The 24,357-nt window shown below is 40.5% G+C and overlaps 1 protein-coding gene across 3 annotated transcripts in view; it reads left to right on the top strand.

Moving 5' to 3' along the window:
* The first annotated feature begins 6 nt into the window (after nucleotides 1-6).
* The window catches only part of ephb6 (eph receptor B6), a 34,546-nt gene continuing 10,195 nt past the window's right edge, over nucleotides 7-24,357 (top strand). For all 3 annotated transcript variants that reach the window (XR_002276381.1, XM_020617609.1, XM_020617611.1), the window contains exons 1-6: nucleotides 7-76; nucleotides 7,733-7,797; nucleotides 12,106-12,378; nucleotides 14,147-14,316; nucleotides 14,409-14,704; nucleotides 23,467-23,622. Coding sequence is in view for 2 of the 3 variants with exons in the window: in XM_020617609.1 (XP_020473265.1) it covers nucleotides 19-76; nucleotides 7,733-7,797; nucleotides 12,106-12,378; nucleotides 14,147-14,316; nucleotides 14,409-14,704; nucleotides 23,467-23,622 (1,018 nt within the window). In the remaining variant the exon portion in view is untranslated. The remainder of the gene's footprint in view (nucleotides 77-7,732; nucleotides 7,798-12,105; nucleotides 12,379-14,146; nucleotides 14,317-14,408; nucleotides 14,705-23,466; nucleotides 23,623-24,357) is intronic.

Consider the following 24,357-nt stretch of genomic DNA (forward strand, 5'->3'; position numbering starts at 1 on the left):
TGTCATTCTGGAGTGGAGATGTGGAGTGTCCTTCTGTCTCTCTGTCTGTTTCTCCAGCCGAATTCAGCTGAGGAAGGTAAGAACTAAAGTTTTATTTGAATCTATTCATATTAAATCCATGCTTTGTATGTGTGTGTGTTTATGTTTATAGCATGATGGAGAGTTTGGTCTCTCATCACTGAGAGAGAGCTTGCAGTGAGTCTACGAGTGAAGGATGGACAGTTGGAATGCTTCTGTAGTAGCTATTGAACCATGTGGTGTTTTGGGAATTCTGGGCACTTTGACAACATGTTAAACTGTCACATCAGGCCGCAGCACCGCGAGAAAGTGTCATTCAATTGTTGGTCCACACCTCTGGCTTGGGACCCCATGAATAATTATCATGTTTTCCCCTGCTCATACAGCCATGTGTGTACTTTAATTTTGTGTGTTCTGTATTGTGTTTCATTGTGTCTCTGTGTGTGAATATGCGCACACATGCTTGTGTGTGCTACTGTGGCAGCACATCAGACAGAACTATTGGCATGGAAGTGCCAGGTGCGTGCCGAGGCCTATCAAGCTTCGGCAACAAAAGAATATGGAAATAAGGAAGGCGACAAATGAATAATGCCTTGCATAACCCATTTCTGTTTGACTATGGACTCAGTGACCCCCTGGCCCCCAGAGTCACTCATAATCCCATGGATGTGACAGCCAGAGACCCCTGCCCCCCTCCTGTACAGTGTTCTCAGTGGAGGTGTCTTCACCTCTTCTCTTCTTGGCTCGTTATTCTCCTCACTTTGCCCACATAAATGGAAATATTATGCCTTAAAAGTGCAAGAGTGAATGAGTAAGTGTTTATACAGTACATGTGTGTGTGTGTGTGTGTGTGTGTGTGTGTGTGTAAAATAGAAACTGACAGACTATTGGAAACGGCATAAGTAAAACTCCATCCATGAAGTGGTCTGTCAGTTCAGAGTGGGCAGGCTTGACAAACCTGACAATAATTTGATGATTCAAACTGCCTTTATAGAGAATGTGTGTGTATGTCTGTATATATGTGTGAGTATGTGTAGTTATACCGTAGGTGCATACATGCTTTAGTGTCTGCCTATACTTAATTTCTGCTCTTACATCCTGTCCCTAACAGATGAGGGGGGTTTCAGTCAGTTCAGCCAGCATGCAATTACAGTATGTTCAAAGGAAGGAGCTGCACACTGGATAGAGCCACACCTGTTCATGTTCATCTCTTAGTGGCTTTAGCTTTGTGTCAGTAATAGTCCATAACAAAGGTAACTTATATGTGAACATCATGCCCTAGATTTGAGCCACATCTATAACAGATGGCCTGGACTAAGATGAGACAGAATGAGAGTGAGGGAGAGAGGCTGCACAGTGTTATTGGCCTACTGACTGGTTGAGTAATTGAAATGGTGCTCTCCATAATGCAGTATTAATCCAATAGCATGGATATGCACATAAATCCACATAAAACAAAGCATTTATGTCAGAAAGGGAGGAATGGGCATCTGCAGTGACTTTGATGGCAGTAAATAACGTGTCTGTGTGGACTGACTGGCTGTGGCTCCATGGTAACCGATTTGTTTGCTGTTGTTTATTGTCTGTCTACTACTTTTGAAGTACCTGTGTATCCACCACTAACAACTCGGACTCCACACATTATAAAGGGGTGCGCTTTGGCCTTAATTTCTTGCAGTTAAGAGTTTAAAAACAAGTTTACTGCTTCTTTACGTGCACACAAACTACAGAGTGTGTGAGGAACAGAGCATTTGATGCATCACTCAGGTGTGTTGAAGTGCATGTGTGTTCAGTTTGGGTTAACACACTACAGGGGAGCCCTGTGCAGGAGGCACGCCCGGTGTCCCTGCAGCTCTACATGCTACAAATGGATGGAGCTGCAGCGATGCTCATCGAGCTAAGCCTGTCCAGAAATTGACCTCATATCATTAGTGAGACTTATGTCATACCCAAAACAGGTAATATGGTTAGATTATGAACAAAACCAACAGGCCGCACAAACAGTAGAGTCAAATTTATACTTTCTAATTTCTGCATAAAAGTCAAAATCAAAAATGTTTTCAATGCGTCATCTGCAGTGGTGGAAAGTACCGTGTTCCTGTGCTTTACATGAGTATTTCCATTTGATGTTACTTTATGTTTCTACCACACTACATTTCAGAAGGAAATATTACAGTTCAATACTAAAGTCATCTGACAGCTAGAGTTGAATTTCAAATAAAGATTTTATGTAAAAAATATGAAAGGTTATAAAATATCAGGCTTTGTTAAATATCAAACCACTGCTTCCCAAATAAGATTCTTTTACTTCTTTTACTTAGGATGTATTTTGCATAGTTGTACAGCTACTTTCATTTAAGTAAAGAATCTAAATTCTTATTTTACCTCTCATTATCTGTACATAAAAAGAGAACAACAGGCTGTAAAAAACGTCTCAGTTTAAAGTCATATGGGTCACCTTTCCTGTGGTCACATGTTCTTAGATTTTACTGGGAAATGATAAGGCAGGTTATCCTGGGTGTAATAAGCATTTTTTTTCAGGAATTGATCAATTAGGGAAAGTGTGATAAGAAAATAAATGGCATGCTGATCTCAGTGGGAGTGCAGCAGGATGGATGCTACTAGCAGCCCTGAAAAGCTTCCCGTCCCTCTCCCTCTGGCCTGCATGTGCACTGAGCTGCAGCCAGAGAGAAATCACACGCTGGTGGGAAGTGGAGGACGCAGCATCCTCGTCACTGATACTACAACACCTAACTGTGACCAGACCTTATTTTTAGCTGCGTTTTTGCATGTAATTTTTATGAGCAGCATAATTTTCAATGGCTGTTGGGAGCACTGTAATGACATTAGGACGCTTTTATTCAGACGAATCACGTCTGACAGGTTGAAGCCCTTAAGCAACTGTGAGCCAAGACTGTCTGCTTTGAGCCAGTCAGCGTCATATTATCACAGATAATATGCCTGTGTGGACAGACAGTGAGTTAGAGCCAAAATGTTGCTGAAAGATGAACGAGTGGTGCAGACTGCTGTGACACAAGAATGTAGTTGGCAGATTTAAATTTCACATCAAAACTGATTTGACAGCTTGCATGTTGGCACCGACCAAATCAGCTGACTGATTTTTAGGAGTACATTTTTATATTTTTGGTTTGTAATTTGGTATTAGTTCTTCATTTCCTTCCTTCCCATGGTGTTCAAACTTCTCTGCTGTAGCACCAGTGACTGGTTTATTTTGATTATTGTCTAACACAGCTTTTATTACATCTGTCACGATTGTTTCTTTCTTGGCAAATCTTAACCCAACTAGGTCTGAAAGAGAAAGAGGTGCAGAATAGTTCAAGATGCTGAGAAATGCACTTATTTTCTTTCTGGGTGGAAATTACATGAGAACATTGTTACCACTCTCATATGTGTATGGTACATATAAAGACAGAGCCAGCAGCCTGTTAGCATAGCTTAATATAAAGACTGGGAAGAGTGAGAAACAGCTCGCCTAGCTCTCTAGCAGAAGGTGTCTACCAGCACCTTTAAAGTTCTGAAATTCACATTATATTTTGTTTCTTTATCACATTTCATGTGAACAACCAAGTGCAATATCTTCCACGAGAGACTGTCTGAAAAACAATATCACCATCTCTCCCCTTTTTATAATGAACGGCTTTTCATTCCAGCTTCAAGTGTGGCCATTTGTACGAGCTATCAACACTTTGATTTCCAACAAGATTGTACAACATGTCCTAAAAACTAGTTCTTCTCTAGCATAACCCACCCAGAACTCTTAAGAAGAAAGTGAATAAGTGCCTTTCCAAAACTGCTGAACTGTTACTTTAAGATAAGATTACCCAGAGCCAAGCATTAGCCGGTAACCTAGCCAGTGATAACCATTACGAATGTCTTTTCATCAAGAACGAGAGTTCATTTTTCTGAAATGACCTCCTACCTGTGCCTGTTGCTACCTGTTCAGTGGCTCATTGCAGACTTCGCCCTGTCATCTAACCTGGTCTAAGTGCTGTTTGTTGCAGCTGCACTTTCATTCAACTTAACCACCAGAGATGTTTTGATAACTCCCTCTGACATGTGCATGCTTATTTCTGGAACTGCCTTAATCCCCCTCCTTCCTCCCCTCTCTGCCCTCCTCCTGCCGCTCTCACTCTGTCTTGGTGTATCACTCTCTCCGTGTGGTAGTTTGTAATGATGGTTTGGTGTAGGTCTTGTCCTTGACTAACTGTTTGTGGGTGGGGAGCATCTGGAGACTATAAAGCATGGGTGGATGAGTGGACAAAAGACAAAACACAACCTGACCGCTGTACAGAATGCTCACAGGCACTGTGGGACTTCTTAGTGAAAATATATGTATACATGCATGTTTCTGTAACTTATTACCTGTAAGCTCAGTGTCCACTCTTTGCAGGTGCATTTCCTTTGGTGTTGAGGTGTATTACACACTCACACCCCTCTAGCCTCCATTAATATTAACACCAAAATTCTTTGCTGAGTGCCAGGAGAAGCTCTATTGCCTAAAAATTGTGCCGTAAAGTACCATACATCTGCTGTCAAAGAGGCATGACATGAACAACAGCACTACACTTTGAGCTGGAGAGTGTCGGCACATGCATACCCAACAAAGAGAGGAAAAGTGTTGGGCAAAGTGAAATGGATGGAAAGAGCAGGAGAGGGTCACTCAGCTGAAGTGAACACTCCAGTGGCAGAGGAGACAGTCATCAACTAATGAAGGTCACCTCTGCACGACAGAACAAGAGCAGTTCCACCCACACCACAAAGAGAAAGAGGGGCAATAAGAGTGAAAGAAGCACATTTATATGCACAAACACAACCTCTTCTCATTCCTGTTTTATAATTTTTTATTCTACTGCCTCATTTTTTTCTGTTAAAGCACTTCTCAAACAAATAGCAATCTGGCATTAATAATGGAGCAGTGTATCTCCCTGTTTAACTTATAGAAATGCTTTCCATGTTGTCACTTTTTAGATGAATAATACACACATACAGCGAAAAATGGATGTAGAAAAGGGGGGAACGGTATCAAGTAAAGTGACTAAAAGAGCAGAGTGGAGCAGGAAGCAGGAACACCTGACGGAACGGCATGCATTAAAGCAGCACTCAGGTCCGGATTGCAGACTCAGCACTTCTTCAGACTGTCAGGGACAAACTTTGAGTGTCTCTGTCCTCAGATGGACCAATACTAGATTTTTTGACTGAGAGTTAAATAAAGGGGCTTTTACTGCTAGTGAATGTCCCTGTCTTTTGTTCAGCATTGTCTCACACACACATAAGGCGCAGTCATGATGCCTCAGGTCGAGCTAATCCTTGAAATGCGTGTCTAACTTGGCATTCATTGCTTATCTTGGGATGTAATGGCGAATTGTTCAACATGCTAATGAGAGATGCATGAAGCTCTGAATAATTCTGCATGTAATCCCCATGTACAGGTTTGTTCTGGAAGGAGCAGAGGCTGCATGAGGACCCATGGTCCCCAAGGTCCCACGACAAGAAGCTAAATAGTTGAGGCATAAATATTAATGTCACAGTAGTTTGCTGTAAATGATTTATGCATGAATCTGCCCTGAAGCAGAGGGTTAATTGTATATGGAATGACAAGTTTGCAGCATTTGTGTGTGTGTGTGTTTGTTTCTTATCTGACATAACAGGATGGTGCTTAATGAAGTCACAGTATATAGTATCAGAATATGTGAGCTTTGTGTGTGACATGTTTGTATTTAACATCGTCATTTATTGTTTGGATAAATGGAGGATGATTCTTGGCAATAGACAAAGTGCTTGGAAAACTAATCAATGAATAGTTTCTATGTCATCACACACAGATTTAATGCTGTAAATGAGCATCTGTCCTGCTTCAGTGGCATCATTAAACACAACAGAAAAGGTGCGTCACTAATGGGAATGATCATTCTTCTGAAAGGATTTAGACTTCCTGGCTTGATGGATTTAGTTTTCTCAATGTAGCTGACTTTATCCCGACTGACTGCAATTCCACACATACTGTATGCTTCAATAAAAACTGTTCATTCTCATGCCTGTGGATGCATATGATCCTTAGCTGTCACAATCCATTTATATTATTTTTTTGATACAATTCAGTCACTCTAAGTCCTGAAGGACGTCCGTGGAAAATGTGTGACTTTTGTAAGATTGACATAAAGACAAGCTAATGGGTGAAAACAAACAGATTGAAGGGGAAGGAAAAGAAGGGGAAATGAAGGATTGGAGGACAGATTTGCAGGGTCTCCATCTGTGAGTATAATCCTTAAAAAAAAAAAAAAAATCAGTTTACAGCCAGTCAGACAGCTGAGATGTGGGGGCGATTCATGTCAAAAACCACAAATGATATCAGATTCTTATCATTTGTTTGATTTATTAAGACTCAGGGGCACCTTCTGAAATCCCATCCGGTGTCTGTGATGACTATGTAGATGATATTTTTCAGTGGCTCTTTGTCTGGTTGTCAGAGAAAAAGAGAGCCGCCTTTTCTCTTCTGAACAACTGTGTGAGATGAAATGAAAGCAAAAAACGAGACAAATTATGTATTTGCAAACAGAGGCAGATACTGTACCTCCCACAGTATGTGTGTCCATGTGTCTACAGCCCTTTAGGAGATTAGTGTTGTGCTTGATAAAATCAGACACTGTGTGTGTGTGTGTTTTCTTTCCTGTTAACTCCATCTGTGCAAGCAACAAGACCCAAAATCTGATGTTTTTGCCACCTCTGTGTGCACGACAAACTTTGGCCTGTGTTCAGTGGGTGGCTCCCCAACAGAACCAAACGCAGACTGTGCCAGACTGGAGGAACGGCAGCCACCACAGTTTTGGAATACTAATGGAAAATTCAAGGGCTTCAGCTCTGTGTGGGAAGCTGCCATGTGTCAGCTTGCAGCACTCAGCATAAAAGTCACTTTGTGTGTGTGTGTGTGTGTGTGTGTGTGTGTGCATGTGCGATTTCTTTGGCAGCTTGCTTTTTCAACCACTTAAACCTAAAATCAAATTACAAAAAAAACAAAAAAAAACACTCCAACCTAATAATCATGCTTTTCACTCTAGATCAGAGGAAATGAGCAAATGCCTGAAAATGTAGGAATTAAAGCCTGAAATAAAAGAAAAACAACACTTAATTGCCCAACAAAAGGTTCCTCTTAGGCCAAGCAGCAAGCATCAACTTGTTGAGTTTCAACACAATGTGACAGTGACTGTTATGGCCTTTTAAAGTTGGAAAATATTACCTTTAATCATGGTGCTCATCAGGTCAATCAGTTACATTTTTTTTTAAATGCATCATATTTGAGAACCAGTTATTATATTTGACACATGGCACAGCTGGAGCCAGTCCTAAAATCAAAAAGAAACGTGGCCAAGTCCTGTACCTGTTCCACAGTTTGAACTACTTATTTAACAGAAGGAAGAAAGATTTTTTTGTCCCCTTCAAAAGAATACTTTAAAAAGCTCATCTGAACTTCAGCGTCACTGGAGTAGATCCATGTTTTAGCTCTTGATGGCATCACAGAATCACACAGTCTGCAGTTATCAAGCCTTGCAATATCTCATCTCGTTTCACAGTCACTTCTGTCTTATTTAGCACTCGCTCTGTTTCTATTGAGCAGCAATCAGTAACATTTATTTCAATGCTGTACATCACATTTGTCTGTTTTATCATAGTTTATGTCTCCTTCTTTATTTCTCAGTGATGCTGCTGGACACAACAGAGTCTACCTCAGAGCTGGGCTGGACCATCTACCCAGACACAGGGGTAAGCTAGGAGCTCACTGTCTATGTGTTTTCCAGCAGTTGAGAAAGCAATGAAATGTTACAAGCATTACACATGGTTATGTGCTAAGTGTAGAGTTATAATCCCATTGTTTGTTGGTGTAACTTTAACAACCACATTTTTATAGAAACACTGCTGTTGAGTAACTAATGGTAAAGTTTAAGCATTAAGTTGTAATGGTTGTCTACAGTTCAAGGATGTAACTAATGGTTACTGTTAGTTATCATTACAAGAAGAAGTACTGTAGTAAAGTAACACATTTAAGAAGCATGAACTGTTGGACATTTCTGCTTATAAAGTGGCATTAAATGTTTTTGTTGAAGGTTTGGTATATTTACACATATTTACATATTATACTTACACATAATGTACATTCAAAAAATAGTTGTAGGTGGAAAACAAATAACCACTTTGGTGCTTCTTAATTATCATATTTGACTCTTATGAGTGATCATAAAAAAAACATGTACATAATGGCTCTTTAATTCAATATCAGTTCCTCTGCTGGGTTGTTAAAAGGCTTACAAACATGTTTCCTATTGTTGAAAGATTAACATTCTCCTTTGTAGATCTGCTGATCAGCTTGGCTCGTACAAGTTCTATGTCTTGAAGTCTGTTGCAAATCCAGCAAAATCACTGAAATGCATTCCTTACTCTTATTACACTTTTGCGTGTTAAAATCAAGCATAAAACCAGTATATCCATTTTGTGAGCTGGTGCATTTTCCGAGGCTGCGTTGATTGCAGTGATTTAAATAAACAGCAGGCTTCCACAGAAGAACTCCATACAAATAACAAGATCATGAATAAAGTTCTAAAAGTTGATCTATAGCTGCTGGAGAAGTCAGCATCATTATCTTGCAAATAGAATCTGACATTGACTGTTGGAGTTTCTGGCAGGTGGAATGCAGCTTGGAAATAAGCGCAGTTTCTGTTGGCCTCCACTGTGTTTTCATTTATGATGAGGTGGCTGAAACTGAAGCATAGCTCTTCCATTCTGGAGCTGCTTTTATTTAAGATTGTTGCATTGCCTTGAGCTGTGTAAATATATATATATGTATGCGTGTGTGTATACTCAGGATCAGCTTCTGGATCAGTTACTGTGAACTCATTCATCTGTGAGTGATTGTGACTCAGTTCTAATATGGCTCATAATTACACACATGCATCGTCTTCATGGCCATGGTCTTTGAAACTACCTCTGAGAAATTGATGGACATTACATCTGCTTGTTGTTGTTACTGTGGAGGAAATTCCTACAGCAATAGATGCTCAGAACAATATTATTCTAAGTCTGCTATATAAATCATATCATATCATACTGTGCACACAGCTAGCTACATTCGTGCATGTTCTGGTAAACATGAGCCTACAATTACGACCAACTACCACCAGAATTTGGCTGGATGGCAACACAAAAAGGACCAAATGAAAGCAGAGATGTCTCTACCAAACATCTGGCAGGCACACACATGCCTTTTATCTCACCTTAAACTATTATCACCCCAGTGTGGCCTGCAGCATTGGGCCATAATTGTATATGATGCTGGATTAATTAGAGTAGTGTTGTGAACCATGATGGCAGCTACTAGTAGGAGGCCATCCATTTGTGTGTGTGAGGGGAGCATGTGTGTGCATGAGCAAATCAAGCAATTGCATGAGTGTTTTGTTTTATGATGCCTAGATGAGAAGTGCTTCTGAGATGGAGATATGGTTATTTGACCTGGGGCATCAAGCTGAGAAAAATAAAAGGACAGACCAGTAGAAAGGGCGAGAGAAAGAGAAGTTGTGTGCATGTGTATGTCTGTGTGTGTTCTTTATTTAACCCTTTCCTCACTTTTCTCGTTACATCCCGTCTTTTCTTTTGCTTAAGCGTCTGTGGATGTTCTTTACTGCCCTCTCCTTTTATACACCAACTCAATCTCCAGTCTTCTTCTCAACATGAAACCGACAGAGGTTCCCCATGTCTTATTAGTTTTTGCTTTTTTCCTCACCTTAGTTTCACTCTGTTCTTCCATTGTGCGTTTGCATTGTGTGTGCACATGGACATGTGTTGCGGTATATGTGCATGCCTTTCTCTACTCCTGTGTACTAGTGTGTGTGTCCAAGGTTGCATTCAAAGCCCTACCTCTTCCTATCCTCTGTCACTGGAGCCATTGCTTGGATCTTGGGCACTTCAGCTCAAATGGAATCCTGAGATGAGTCATCCCTAATCTTTGTTTATCTTTCTTTCCAACATTTGATCCACCCTCCTCACCAGCTTGCTCTGTTTTTTAATCTTTCTTTATGAGAGAAGGAGAAATTGAAACAAGGAGAAATAAGGAAGGAAAAGGGAAGGATAATGGAGGTGGAGGTCTGAAGTTCAGAAAGTAAATGAAAGCATTGTTTTTTCACAAAGGTGCATAAGCAAACTGTACGCAATGCGCAATGCTCTCTCTTTTCCAACTGCATCCCTCCAACCCAGCATGTGCTCTCTGTTGTCCCCTCCATTCAATTCCCCTCATTCCCATGTCTGACAGAGAGTGAATCATAGCCCTGGAGAGAGAGAACGGTCCTTTCACTCCAGTAAACTGACAGCAAATCAGACTCTTTTTATCATTATTTCAATTGGACCAAATATGAATGCACTCTCTCATGTGTGATGCTGCAGAGACTTTTGTTCAAAATGGGTCTCAGAGAAACAGACAGAGACATATACTAACATGCGCAAATACAAAAACACCCTGATAGGGTGTCAGGACCTTTTATCCTCTTCCCATTGTTGCAGGGGGAATAATTATGACGAGGCCTGATACATAATTCGTCTGTGATACAACAGAAAAGGCTTTGCTTGTCAGGCAGGGTTACACAAGCAGAACCTTTTCTTCTTTAGAGGCACCGTTCTGCACAGTTGGTGAAACTAAAACCTGTGCCTACATTTACATTTTGACTCAACTGACATAGTCTTACTCAAACTCTGGCATAATGTTTTTTTTTTACATGAAGGTACAAATGGAGTAAATCCATTAGTGCATTTACAAGTATTTAGATTCCCTAAAATATGACCTGCTAGAGTTTTTACACAACAGTTACCGAGTCAGGCACACAAGTGGCACCTGTCCCAAGTGAACAACGGTAAACATGCAAATGCAAAACCAGTGCAGGAGACAAAACAACTACATGTGACTTTAGAAAATGGAATTGCTGTGATCACACCTTACATACTGTACATTATGAAACAACTAACATATTCATTTGAAAAAACTTTTTAGTTTTTGCCTATTTTTATTGTCTGAACCTTCTTTCTGTCTTATCTCTTATCGGCTCTAGCCAGACAAACAGTTTTAATTTTATTTGCTGAGAATTTATATATTTGTCTCTGATATTTCTGCCTCCATGCCAGAACAATGAAGGTGAATTGAATAAATAAATAAATAAAAGACATGTTACTCTGGACACTGTGTGTACAAGTATTTTGTACCGAAATAATTATGAAAACCATTCACATTGTGTTCTGTGTATTATCCAGAGAAATGAATATATATGGTATGTGAAAAGACACCACTTTTTTAGCTTCTGTTAGTGGCCATGTTGATCTGTTGCTTGGTTGTATCATCACTTTTGTCCAGGCTGAAATACTGTAACTGGTGTTTGATGAAGTGATGTGACATTTTGCACAGACACTCATGATTCACACAGGAATAATCCTAATTATTTTGGTGATCCCCTGACTCTACAGTCACAAGCTGGAAAAACCTTTCTCTTGAAATAGCTCAACAGTTAATTAATGGTGTGGCATAAAAGTGGAAATGAGAGGCAGAAATTAATTGTCTTGATGATCCCAGTTTTGCCTGCAACACTTGAAATGTTTTATAATCTAAATAAAAGGCTTGAGAGGTTTAATTAACAACTGGTTTTATAATCACCAATTACCTAATTAGACAGTGGAAAGTCTATCATGGAGCACAAGGACACAGAGACGGCCTACATCGCTCATACAAAAGCCGACAGCCTTTCACTTGTTGACTCAATACCAGTATGTTTTATATAAGAAGAAAGAAGATGTCAAACAACAGTGTGTAGCCAAGGACAGGACCCACATGGTGGCAGCCCTGGCAATATGCTCAATATTTAACTCATATCATATAATCTTTTAAGATAAAAGGAAGATTCATAACTATGGGCAGTCATTACGTATACCAGGGTTTTAATACTTTACAAGCTGATTCCAGACCCCCATGTTTAAGATCATGTCTCTCTTTAACAAAGTTGAGTTTACCCAAGTTCATAATATTGTTTTTGTCTATCTCAGTGGGATGAGGTCAGTGTCCTGGATGACCAGGGGAAGCTCATACGAACCTTTGAGGTCTGTAATGTCAACCAAAATCCTCATCTGCAGGACAACTGGTTGGCTACTCCTTTCCTGTACCGCCACTCTGCACCACGGGTGTTTGTCACATTGCGCTTCTCGGTGCGCGACTGCGCCAGCCTGCGCTCACCATCACCCACCTGCCGAGAGACACTCACCCTGTACTATAAACAGGCTGACTCCCAGAGGGAGCTGGAGAGGACCTGGGCAGCTGAGGTGAGGCCAAAGAACAGTGACAGTGGATGTGCTGCATTGTGATTACCATGTTGTAATTACCAGACTGTTGTATATGTAACAATGCTAAACTTTTATTTACTTTGTGCCATGCCATGTGCCAGGCATTTTATTTTGGTAGGATAACATAACAGGAACCTTAGTTATCCTCATGTGAGAAACTGGACCAAGGTCAAGTATTGTAAAAGAAATGTTCTGCCTAAGACTACATGTCTCATCTAACATCCATAAATAATACATTTTAACAGGACATTTTGCAACATACCATCCCAGTTTGAACCTTGAAAATTTCCATAAAAAAGTTTCACATTTCCAGCTATGGCATCCCCGATGAGACAAGGAGACTGCAAATTAAAAGCTGCGAGCATGAATCATCCAGTCCTGGTGGTTGAGGAATCCAGCAACCATCAGCTTTTTAAAGATCAAGCCTGGTTATAGAGTAAATTAACGTTAAGTGTTTACTACAATAATAAACATTTCTTATAGCAGATGAACTGCTTCTTATGTAGAGATGTCACTAATTTATACCCAGTTACTGCCTGGTCTACAGTGTGTAGCTAAGTAAACCAGCTAAAGAGCAAAACTAACATTTGCTGTGTATATGTGGCCTTTTTAGATTAACGAGAAGAAAAGTAACATTAAATATGGCAGCATATATGACTTTAATATGATTTTAAATGATTGCTTGTTTGTTGTTTTGTTTGTGATTATTTCAGCATCCTGACAGACAGAGAATTAATAAAAAAATTTAAATTTCTAATCTATAATTATGGTTACAACTAATTTAAACAGGGATCAATTTTTCTGTTTTTCCAGCTGTTTTTTGTAACTGCTTGAAGTAAAGAACCTTCAGCATTAAGCGCAGTAAAATTAAAATATCACTGTTGTTACGCCAAAACAGCCAAACCTCTCATTAATCTATGACAAGGAGTAATTGTATAATCACCTTGATTATTGTTTTGCCTGCCAAGGAGAACTGTTGAGAATGATGGCTCCTCAGACCACACTGGTGTGAAGCACATGCTATGGTTTACAAAATGCAAACACTGTAGCCTCCAGAAATGCCACTTCTGTCTCACTAATTACACCTTTAAGGGATAAAATAAACAACACTGACCGCTATACACTCACTGAAGGGAAATCTCTGATCCTCATTTGCTGTTATCTAAGGTGTTGTCATGTTTGTTTAGTTACTGACACTGATTGTCCAAAGGCAGTTTATTTATCCATATATATAGTCTCTCTCTCTCTCTCTCTTTGGACATTTTGAGCCCTTGAGTCTGAATTGCCTCAGACACATCTGCAGTCACAGACAGTCACAGTAGGGGACTTCCAGTATTTGTATAGATGAATGCATGTCTCCTTAGGGAAGTGAGGTACTCTCTAAAATAGCAAAATCAAAGCCTGATGAGGAGTGAGGAGAGAGTCACAGAAGAGCAGGAAGCAGTGAGCACTGATAGTCTTCGCAAGGACTTGAGCATGAACCCCCACTGGGACCAGCATACTATAGATCTAAGTTGGTGTTTACTCTCTACACTAAACTATTTCATTTTGTGTATATGTCTGGGAAAAGTACAGCAAAACTATCTTTCCTCATTAGTTCTATTTTTTCTTTTGATTTAATGCTTTGTACCTTTTCACATTTTATTAAATTCTCAACCAACTTATTTTATTCTTATTTGCTCCTTTTCTAGATAGCCCACTCATGATCTTTTCCTTCAGTGTCCACTCTGCTCTTTCCTCACTACAGCCATCCAGTGGTGAGAAGGAGACCAGGGAGGGCTGGGTGAAGATCGACACAATTGCAGCTGATAAGAGTTTTTCCAAGGTGGAGCCCAGCTCACCTCACAAGTACCAACCCAACAGATACAGTCAAATTAACATCAAGACACGCAGTTTTGCACCTCTCACACGCAACGGGTAATCATCACTGTACAAACCTTTGCTGCTCATTCTTTACTAAAATCTTTACTCCAGATGATCTCACCACTCTCCATCTGAACATGTTGTAGATTTGTCCTGGCTATCGTTGACAGCGGAGCTTGTGTTTCCCTAATGGGTGTGTCTATATTCTACCGGCGCTGTGCAGTCACCAGCCTCAATTTGGCATCCTACCCTGCAACTCCCTCAGGGGCAGAGCCAGCTGCCTTAGTGCCTGTGAGCGGGACATGTGTTCCCCACAGTAAAGCACAGGGAGGCATGCCCCCTCGCATGCACTGCAATGCTGAAGGGGAGTGGATGGTCCCTGTAGGAGGATGTGTCTGTGATGAAGGCTATGAACCAAATCGCAATGGATCTGCCTGCCTGGGTAAGTTTGAGGAACACTGATAATGACTGACAGATTGGAGCTTAAAATCTTTGTATCATATTCATTTAATTTGTCATGCACCCTTTGAGTATGGATAGTTTGATTTCATGTTGCACTTCTCTAAAATTGAGGGGCTTGTGGGAGACATATTAAAAAAGAATGGTTGAAAAACATCTTTTGTGTTGCAGCAGAAGCTGAGATATCCGGACTTTTAGTCCCACCGATGACATAAGCTCTAAATACATTAGACTGTACACTTCCCATAATACAAATCAAACACACCTTTTAACTTGATGGTCCTTGCCTTGTAAACACCTGCATTTTTCAAGCTCCATACTCCTCATTTACAGTATACCTTCTAATGGTTTGTTGTCACCAAGCCAAAACCAAGATGATACTAATTCTTTCAAATATAAAAAAGATAGGTAAATCCTAAACCATGTAATAGAATCACTCTCTGGATTTTTCCATCTATAAATTCGAATTCAGAATGACTTACTTCTCAGATGGAGTTTGTATTTTGCCAGTGACCCAGGCTGTAGAACAAGACATGGCTTGTTGTACGTATACACTATACATTTTAAATTTGAACAGGTCATTACAGATGAAATATTTATTGTGGCAGCCATAATATTCACTGTTACCGGCTTTGATCAGTGGATTTCCCCTTTAAATGCACAAAGTGTGACTCTGTTCAGGAAAACTCATTTGAACTAAAATGGCCCCAAAAGACTTGCAATAAATCAACTTTCTGGGCCACGCATAGCTTCTTGTCAGTTCTCCTCTTGGTATTTCTTGAGATACGTAGCATCTGGATCAATACTGAATGGTGCTGCTGTCACTCTGATAAACAAGGGTGTTTGATGTAGAGACCAAAGGGAAAAGACAGCAGGTAGGTCAGCAGGGAGGAGACGAGAAGCAGAGACTCTATCCATTCAGTGCACTTTGTAATGATATAACTTTGCACATATTGTCTGTCATTAATAGAGTTTTACAGAAATCTTTCAAGTGCTTTATTGAGATGAGTACTGATCCAGCAATAGTAAAACTAGTCAAAAATGTTGGCACTTCTCTAAGTGGGTGTACTGTAAGTGGGGTAAAAAAAAAGAGGAGGAAACATTTGAGAAATGGACACATGGAGAAAGAGCTGGAGGAAGGAAAGAGGAGGACCACTACAGTGAGAGGGATGTGACACATTTAGGTCATGGTGATGTAATGGCCACTCGTCTGTGAACAAGTGACAGAAACTACAGGGGGAGTAGGGGGCAACGAAGCGAGATGAAGGGAGAACGAACAATAAGATGATGCAAGTTAATGACTTAAAGAACTGAAGAGGCAAATTCTAAGGGTGTGAAGGAGAAAAAGGTGATTGTGTGAGTATCTTGCTCTGATGCTCATATCCACTTTGTCCACACATGTGCGAGGAATGTCAATGTCAGGATTACAGTAAAAAAAATCCCTGTAGTCTATTAGGAATTTTATTGGCCATAATTGTTTAGCTCCCTCACATAAAGAGCCTCAAAGTCAAACTAATTAGAACACAATTAATCCTTTAATCCCACCAATTCAGCTGTGAAATGTATTCATGCTCTTTTGCTTTACATCTGCATTTGTGTCTGTTTGCATTTGATTGATATTTATTTACATATCACCCTTCAAAGCTACTCAGCTGCCAGAGCAAAACTTCACAATGACTGTCTATGAATGATCTAATAGACTGCTAAGCACACTGCTCGAGATTTTGGTCCAAGTTTTATTTGGTTATGTTTTGCTGATCAGTCACTGACTAATGATGTGAACTGGCATCGTTACACTCTTGTCCTCCCTTGGAGAAAAGAGGCAGATATTAACTGGCGATGCATGTGTCAAGTAGCCCGTCCTTATTCTCAGCAGAAAGTTGAGCACCAAACATTTTTCACTTCTAGAACTTGTACATCCTGTTCTGTTCTCCACCAAGAACATTTAATAATAGCACAAAATGAGCAAATGATAGCCAACACTGCACTATAATGTATAGGTTGGAAGCTGTAATTAAAGACACACTAGTCTGCAAAATGTTCATTTAATTTCTGGTGCCAGCACTTTGAACAGCTCTGAGAAGAAAAGAACACTTTATCAAGAAGTTAATTGACATTTACTCCCACTGACTGAAAGTGTGTCATCATAACCTCCACACGTCATCTAACACATTATTAATTGTATTAATTCCCCAGCACCCTTTCAGAATGGATTGCAACGTGAATGCACCATTTTGCTCTATTTCACTGACATCCATTAGTCTATTTAAGAAAATACCTACAATGTAAATTAATGCAGTGTGATATACATATCCATACACCCACAGCTTTGTGCCTGTAAGCAAGGCTTACTTTTAGAGACAAATAAGGGACTCCCAGACTCCTGTGAAAATTAATAGAACTACACACAGCTCTAATTGCTTTCTATTTGTTGATTTAAGGGATGTCCCATAATGCATTTATTTATAAGAGCACATTATTATGACAAGAGCTTTAAACTCTGAATGTTACTGTACATAACATTCTTCTGACATTAACATTTGTGCTACTTGGACAGTTTATGTATGGCATTTTGCTGTTAATTACTTATTTTTTGGTCTATCAGTCAGTCCACCACTTTGGTCCAGAACAACTACTGGATGGATTGCCATGGCCTTTTCTATTGACACTCATGGTCCTCAGCTGTTGAACCCAAATGACTTTTCCTCTGCATTGTCAAATGTAGTGTAATGGATGGATTGTCACAACATTTTGTCCAGACTCTAATGGTTTTCGGTGCATGAGTCCTACTGATACTGATAATTTCCTCTAGTGCCACTTATTTTTTTTAGTGTTTTCTTCCAGATGAATTGTAAAGCTGTGAGGGCAATAAGCTGCTGTTCCTGGTGAATGGAACCTGGCATTACAGCCCAGTGCTTCCTGCTGTGCTACAAGCTTTAAATGATGCCAACACTACAGGGGAAATTTGAGAAAAGCTGAACTTGATGCAAATTTTCTCCGACACCGTGACAGCAACAACAAGACAAAAGCCGATAAAACTAATTTTGATCAACTCTATCTACAAGTTGTTGACTCCTCCACTCCACTATATGAAAGAATTTAGGACAAAATGGAGGAAAGGTCAATCATCACAGTCTTTAGCTTCCCACTTTTGTATGAGGAAGGCAAACAAAGCTGCATCCAAAAATAGAAACCCACAAGAAGTAAACAGAGAAAGGCACTGACTTATCACTGGACATGTAGCTCAGAGACAAAGAACTAGGAGAGTGAGAGAGGAGATAGATGGTTTTAATATGTGGGCTAGTGATTACTCTGATGGGAAACAGCTGAGAATAATTGGGCTTGGCTGAGGCAGCTAATGCCAGCGCAAAAACCAAAATCATAACAGGAGTAGAGGAGTACCATAATAAAAATTCAGAGCCAGAAATGTGTGGGATCATGACAGCAATGAAACTAAATCAATAATAATGACAACAACACTTGAGAAGAACTAATGAGAAAAAATTTACTGTTGCCTCTTGATCAACCACAAATTTGATGCTGGATTATTGCGATAAGGCAGAGTCACCAAAACAACACCATTTGGACTGATGATAAATTAAGAAGCCAAATGAAATATCAAACTTTTAATAGAAAACATAGTTGGCATTTTGGCAGACAGACATTAAAAGATCACTCTACTATTCATAAAGCTGTTTATCTCAAGCAAGTCTAAAACAGCATTTGGCCTCTGTATGATTACTGTGACTTTTAAAGCTCATTTTGGAGATAAGCTCACCTCCAGTCTTTTGTGAAATGGTAAGGACGGAGACAGGCGTTAGCAGCAGCCGTCTGCTATGATTTTATTTTTTGACAAACAACAGAAGGATATTTTTCTCCTTTGATATGTGTAGCCTACAAGGGAATGATAGAAATCGGGGGGCATGGGCAAAAATATCATCGAACAGGAGACAAAATTACACCTGTTCAGCCAAATGTGAAATATTCTTAGTTTTGGCCACACATGATGCTTGGACAAGCCTCTTCCTGTGTTTGATTCCACTGGAATATTAAGTCACTGCAAGGATTCGGGACAAGGATTCGTACTGACTGCCCAAACAAGCTTTGGGTTAATTTAATGCCTATATTCTGTGGCATGCAACTGTGTTCTGACGGTGAAATATTCAGCATGTCAGATTGTCCTGATATGTCACCAAGCACATTCAGTCTTCCACACACACCTCCTCTTACTATCCTGAGGCATGTTGTGGTGGGAAACTACAATATTTGAGGAAGTAAAATGTAAAAATGTGGCTTTAGTTGTAGTGTGATTGGATGATTCCACATGAGAGATGGTATTGACTGAACCTCACTGTGGGAGAGTAGCCAGTGATGACAAGAAACGTCATTACATCTTTTGCCTTCAGGGGGATATTAATTTGATCATCAGCACAAGTAGTAGAATAATAAGAGTACTGAAGTCCTTTTGAGATGGATAGAAACTTTATTGGTCCCAATGGAAATTCAGGTAGTTTTGTTATGAGATTTGTAATCCAGAGCAGTAGTCAAGATGTTAGAACTACTGAGGTAATGAGTCCAAATTCCACAAGTGCTTAAGGCTGACCAGCAAACACCAAGGTACATTTTTTTAATGTATTCAAATTTTTCTCACTGTACTTTTTTAGATAGGATGGTGATTCACAAATATCAGATTGACCCCTTTAAACTACTATGTGTAATGTCTTTATAAAACTAAATAAAAACATCTCGTCTCCTCGCAGTCTCCAAGTTCACATAAATAATGCTGAGGCCATGATCGCAGTGTTTTCACTGGCAGCTGCCGTCCGGTTTGAATCTACTGTCAGAGTCATGATGATGAGGCAAGATGTTTTTTAAAAACTGATGAATAGTGTGTTCATCAAACCCCAGCTTGGGCAGGTGCAGGACAAAAACAGCATACAAAGGAACAAGAAAAATCAGTCCGCACCCTGAAAACCACTAGCTCTCAAAACTCAAGCAAACATCAATGTGGAAGAAAGATAGTTTACAGTATATATATACACATAAAGTTTCGCCTTCTTACTGTATTACTAGGCTCATTTTCATTATGTAATTTCCTAATTGTAGCTGAAGGTTTCATTTTGTGTTTGCCTGATAAAGACTTTGAAGGTCCAAAACTCTTGGGAATTTGCAGTATTCAGTGTGTAGGCTACAGTGGGTCTCTTTTCCCTTTTGTAAACATATAGGATGTGGCTAAAAGAGTCTGTGGAATTTAATACTGTGCACTAAAATTGGAAATAATTTTCTTTGGCCTGTCACTATTTTAATAAAGCTCAGCTTCCATTCTTGCTGCAGTAATGGCTGTGAAAAGTTACTTGTTTATGCAGTAAAAGCCAACAAAGGATTTCTTGCTCTTACATATGGAAATGGGCAAAATTAGAGCACATATGATTGAGTCTCTTTCCAGGCTGCATCACATAACAAAATGGAGGAAATGGAGGCTGGAGGGACGCAGCAAAAAGCATTTACAGTTGGGAACCTTGTGTGCCCATCTCTCCTGCTGTGTGGTCACATCTGTGACCAAGTTTATGTGTGTTTGTGTATGCGCGTGTGTGTCTGCAAGACAGGGAGAGATTATGCTGGGAGCCAAAAGAGAGGACGAGTGCATGAAAGAGGAAGAGAGAAAGAGAGAAATTGGGTCAGTGATCTGCATTGCAAAGCATTGTGTTAATGTTAGATTACTCACCTCATTGTTGTCTGTTTCTGTTGCTTTTGATCAATTTAGAAATACATTTTAGTTTTTGATTGTACTTATTTGTCTCTGTGCATGTTACAGCTTGTTTGTATGCAACATTTGCCAAGCTAACCTCTGTTTATGTGCCTATTTGGATTTATTTGATTCCACATGTGATCCCTTCCGATCATCAGTTAAGTTAGATTAAACCTTATTGCCATTGCACGTAATTAGAAGTACAATAAAATGGAATTCAGCAACTAAACAGATAATACAAACAATTCAAAATACAGCATGTACCTAATTAACAATATGCAGAGGAGTCGGTTATGATACAGCATCTAATGACTGGAATATTTCTTGTTTTTTCTTCTTAAAATTAGGTTTATTGGTAAAGTTAGTTTGATTTCTATTACCAACCCTCACTGTAACCCTCAGGTGCACTGCTGTAGAGGTACTGAATGTGTGTCCTTGGTTCACGATGGTCATGAATGGTCTACTTTATAGATGGGAAGGAAATGATGGAGGGAGTCGAGGGGATGTGTGAGGGCAAAGGGCTTGAGCTTTCATTGGCTGTTGTAATTAGGTGGATATAGTTACAGAGGAGGAAATGGGGGTCGAGTTGTCACTGGAGCTCGTAACAGCCCGACAACAAAGTCATGTTTCATGTGAGAGCCGTAAGAGAACACGTCTGGTAATGTCCTGTTAGGACATAAAAGCTGGAGGAATCTTTATTCCCCTCCCTCCCTCTGTTGTCACTCTCCCACTGTCTTTCCTTTTCTCTTTCCTCATTTCTTACTCATCATCTAGTGCTCATATATATAATCCTACTGTTCATCCTACAGCTGTCCTGGGCAATCCATCTCCTTGTTCGCCTCTTTCTTTTCTTTAGTTTACTCTCCCTCTGTGATCTTTTAACATCCTTTTGACTATCTCCTTCTTTTCACTGTTCACACCTGTTTGAAAGCAAAGTCAGCTCCCTGAGACAAGTGAGAACACAGAAAGGCTTTTATCTGCTCATTCTTTCCCTTTTTGACATCCTGCCTTCTTATCTTCTCCCATTCCCATGGTGCCTAGCACATACAACATGTCAAATTTAAGACATGTTCTTGACAAAGCTATAGAAATAAGGCCAGAGAGCTGCTCCCATTGACCATAATAAACAAACACACAGATCCTCTCTCAACCTCCATTTCTAAGAGCACTTGAACACTTTTTAATAACAGATGAGCGGGTCCTTCTTTTAAGCTGTTGTATCAGACAGGTGTGTCCTTTACACACTCAAATATACAAGAAGGTCTCTCAGTATGAGAATATACACACACTCTGCATTTATCTTACAAAGTGACCTCTTTTTGAATGATGCGGCATTTAATTGACACTGCTTTAGGCATTTTCTCCCCCTCTCTCTCTCTCACAGACATGCTTGCACACACGCCCATGTACTTCTATCTATCTGAGGACACTCATTGACATAATGCATTCCCTAGCCCCTAACCCTAACACTTAACCATCAGAACTAAATGCCTAACCCTAACCTTTATCCTAACATCTAACCTAAACCTAATTCTAATCTGAACCCTAAAACCAAGTCCCAAAAAGGTGTTTTGCAAAGTGAGGATCAGCCAAAATGTCTTCACTCTGTAGCAAAAAATACTTTTTTGGTCCTCACTACATAGCAAGTACAGGAACACACACACATACATACATCTCTGGCATGCAGCGGGCTGACAGACAGACAGACAGAGAGACAAGGGTCTGTGGCTGTAAGTAAGGCCCAAACCCCATGGTTGTAGAAACCAGTGAGTCAGCACTGCTGAGGTTATTGATGATGACAGGGGGCTTTAATTGTTCTGTATCTTCTCCCCGAAGGCAGCAGCTCAAACAGACAATGTTCAGGGTGTGATGGGTCCTGCAAAATGTTTTGTGCTTTTTTCAAGCAACGGGAACTGTACAGTTCTTCCAGAGATGGTAGGGGGCAGCCGATGATCTTCTGAGCTCTGGTGATAACTCTCTGGAGCGCTCTCCTGTCTGCAGCTGTGCAACTGGCAAACCAGGCACAGACACAGTATGTTAAAATGCTCTCTATCGTGCAGCGGTAGAAGGACACCAGCAGTTTCTCATTCAGATTGTTTCTCTTCAAAAGACTGAGAAAATACAATCTCTGCTGGGCCTTCTTTACCAAAGCAATGGTATTAGCGCCCCAAGTCAGGTGCTGCTCAAAGATGACGCCCAGGAACCCAAAAGCGGCCACCCTCTCCACCTGGACTCCATCAATGAACAGTGGCTTAATGTCTGTTTTATTCCTCCTAAAGTCCACCACCAGTTCCTTGGTCTTGGCGGTGTTGAGGATCAGGTTGTTTTCCCGACACCAGCCAGAAAGCCACTCTACCTCATCCCGGTACGCGGACTCATCATTCCCGGAGATAAGCCCCACGACAGTGGTGTCATCAGCGAACTTAATGATGGTGTTGCTGGGGTGGGTAGAGGTACAGTCTTGTGTATATAGGGTATAAAGCAGGGGACTCAGCACACAGCCCTGTGGGGAGCCGGTACTGAGAGTGAGGGCAGTCGACATATGGGAACCTACTCTAACCCTCTGCGGGCGGGCAGTCAAGAAATCCAGAATCCAATGGCATATGGAGCTGGAAAGTCCAAGAGCCTGTAGTTTGGACACAAGTCTGTGAGGGAGGATGGTGTTAAAGGCGGAACTAGAATCCACAAACAGCAACCGCACATAGCTCCCCGGCTGCTCCAAATGAGACAGAGCAGTATGGAGAGTGGTGTTGATGGCATCCTCTGTAGATCTATTTGCCCGGTATGCAAACTGGTGGCTGTCAAGGTTAGATGGAAGACATGAGGTGATATAACTACGTACCAGTTTCTCGAAACACTTCATGATAACCGGGGTGAGTGCAACTGGTCTATAATCCTTAGGGCTGGTACAGTAGTGGGTATAGGTGGGTAACTTCATTTATTGGATTATAAACTGTGAAGAAAACTCAACCCTGTCACTTCCTATCTTTCTGCAGCCTGCCCTGTGGGCTACTTCAAATCTGTTTTGGGCTCTGTTCCCTGCTCGATGTGTCCTCCCAACAGCAGAACCAGCCAGGAGGGTTCGAGTGTGTGTGAATGTCGCAGCGGCTTTTACCGGGCGGCCAGTGATGCCAACTCTTCTGCCTGCACAAGTGAGCTATCCCTCTTTGTTTGTTTATGCCTGGTTCCCACAAGGCGCCTTAAAGAAGTAATTTGCCATTTACTCAGACTATGAGAATCAAGATGTTAGTGAACAAAACCCATCCATTTTCTAATCAAAATAATGGAATTTTAATTACACCAGCAGAAAAAAAGTTAATTATTTAATGTTTTTGTTGTCCTGTCTTAAATTGCATCATTGCAAACTTAGTTAAATGCCTTTGTCGGCATGTAGCTTCCTTCGTGTCATCTAAGTGTAAGTGGTCAAGTGTGATGATGAGTTTTCCTCTCCTTCCTCATGTTCAAAATACAACAAGAACACAATACAATGAAGAGAGAATATATGCTACATGGGAGCTGTTTGTGCAAATATTCAGCAGTGAGTGTGCAATTATGCATGTAGGTAAACAGTACAGATGGAATTACATGAGGTAGATCCTGAGTCAGCTGTTTAGGAGTCTGATGGCTGTCGGGAAAAAAAGAGTTTTTCAGTTTAGAGGTCCTGCATTTCACACTTCTGAGCCTCTTACCAGAGAGTAGGGGTATGAACAGTCCATGCTGGGGGTGAGATCTTTGAGGATGGAGGCAGCTTTCCTACGCACCCTGCGGTAGTAAATGCTCTGCAGAGAGGGCAGAGGAGTCCTAGTGATCTTCTCCACAGTCTTTACCACTCTCTGCAGGCACTTGCGGTCCATAGCAGTAGTGCTGCCATACCAGACAGTGATGCA

This window comes from Monopterus albus, unplaced genomic scaffold (genome assembly GCF_001952655.1).
Source record: "Monopterus albus unplaced genomic scaffold, M_albus_1.0 scaffold192.1, whole genome shotgun sequence".
In the NCBI taxonomy this organism is placed as follows: Eukaryota; Metazoa; Chordata; class Actinopteri; order Synbranchiformes; family Synbranchidae; genus Monopterus; species Monopterus albus.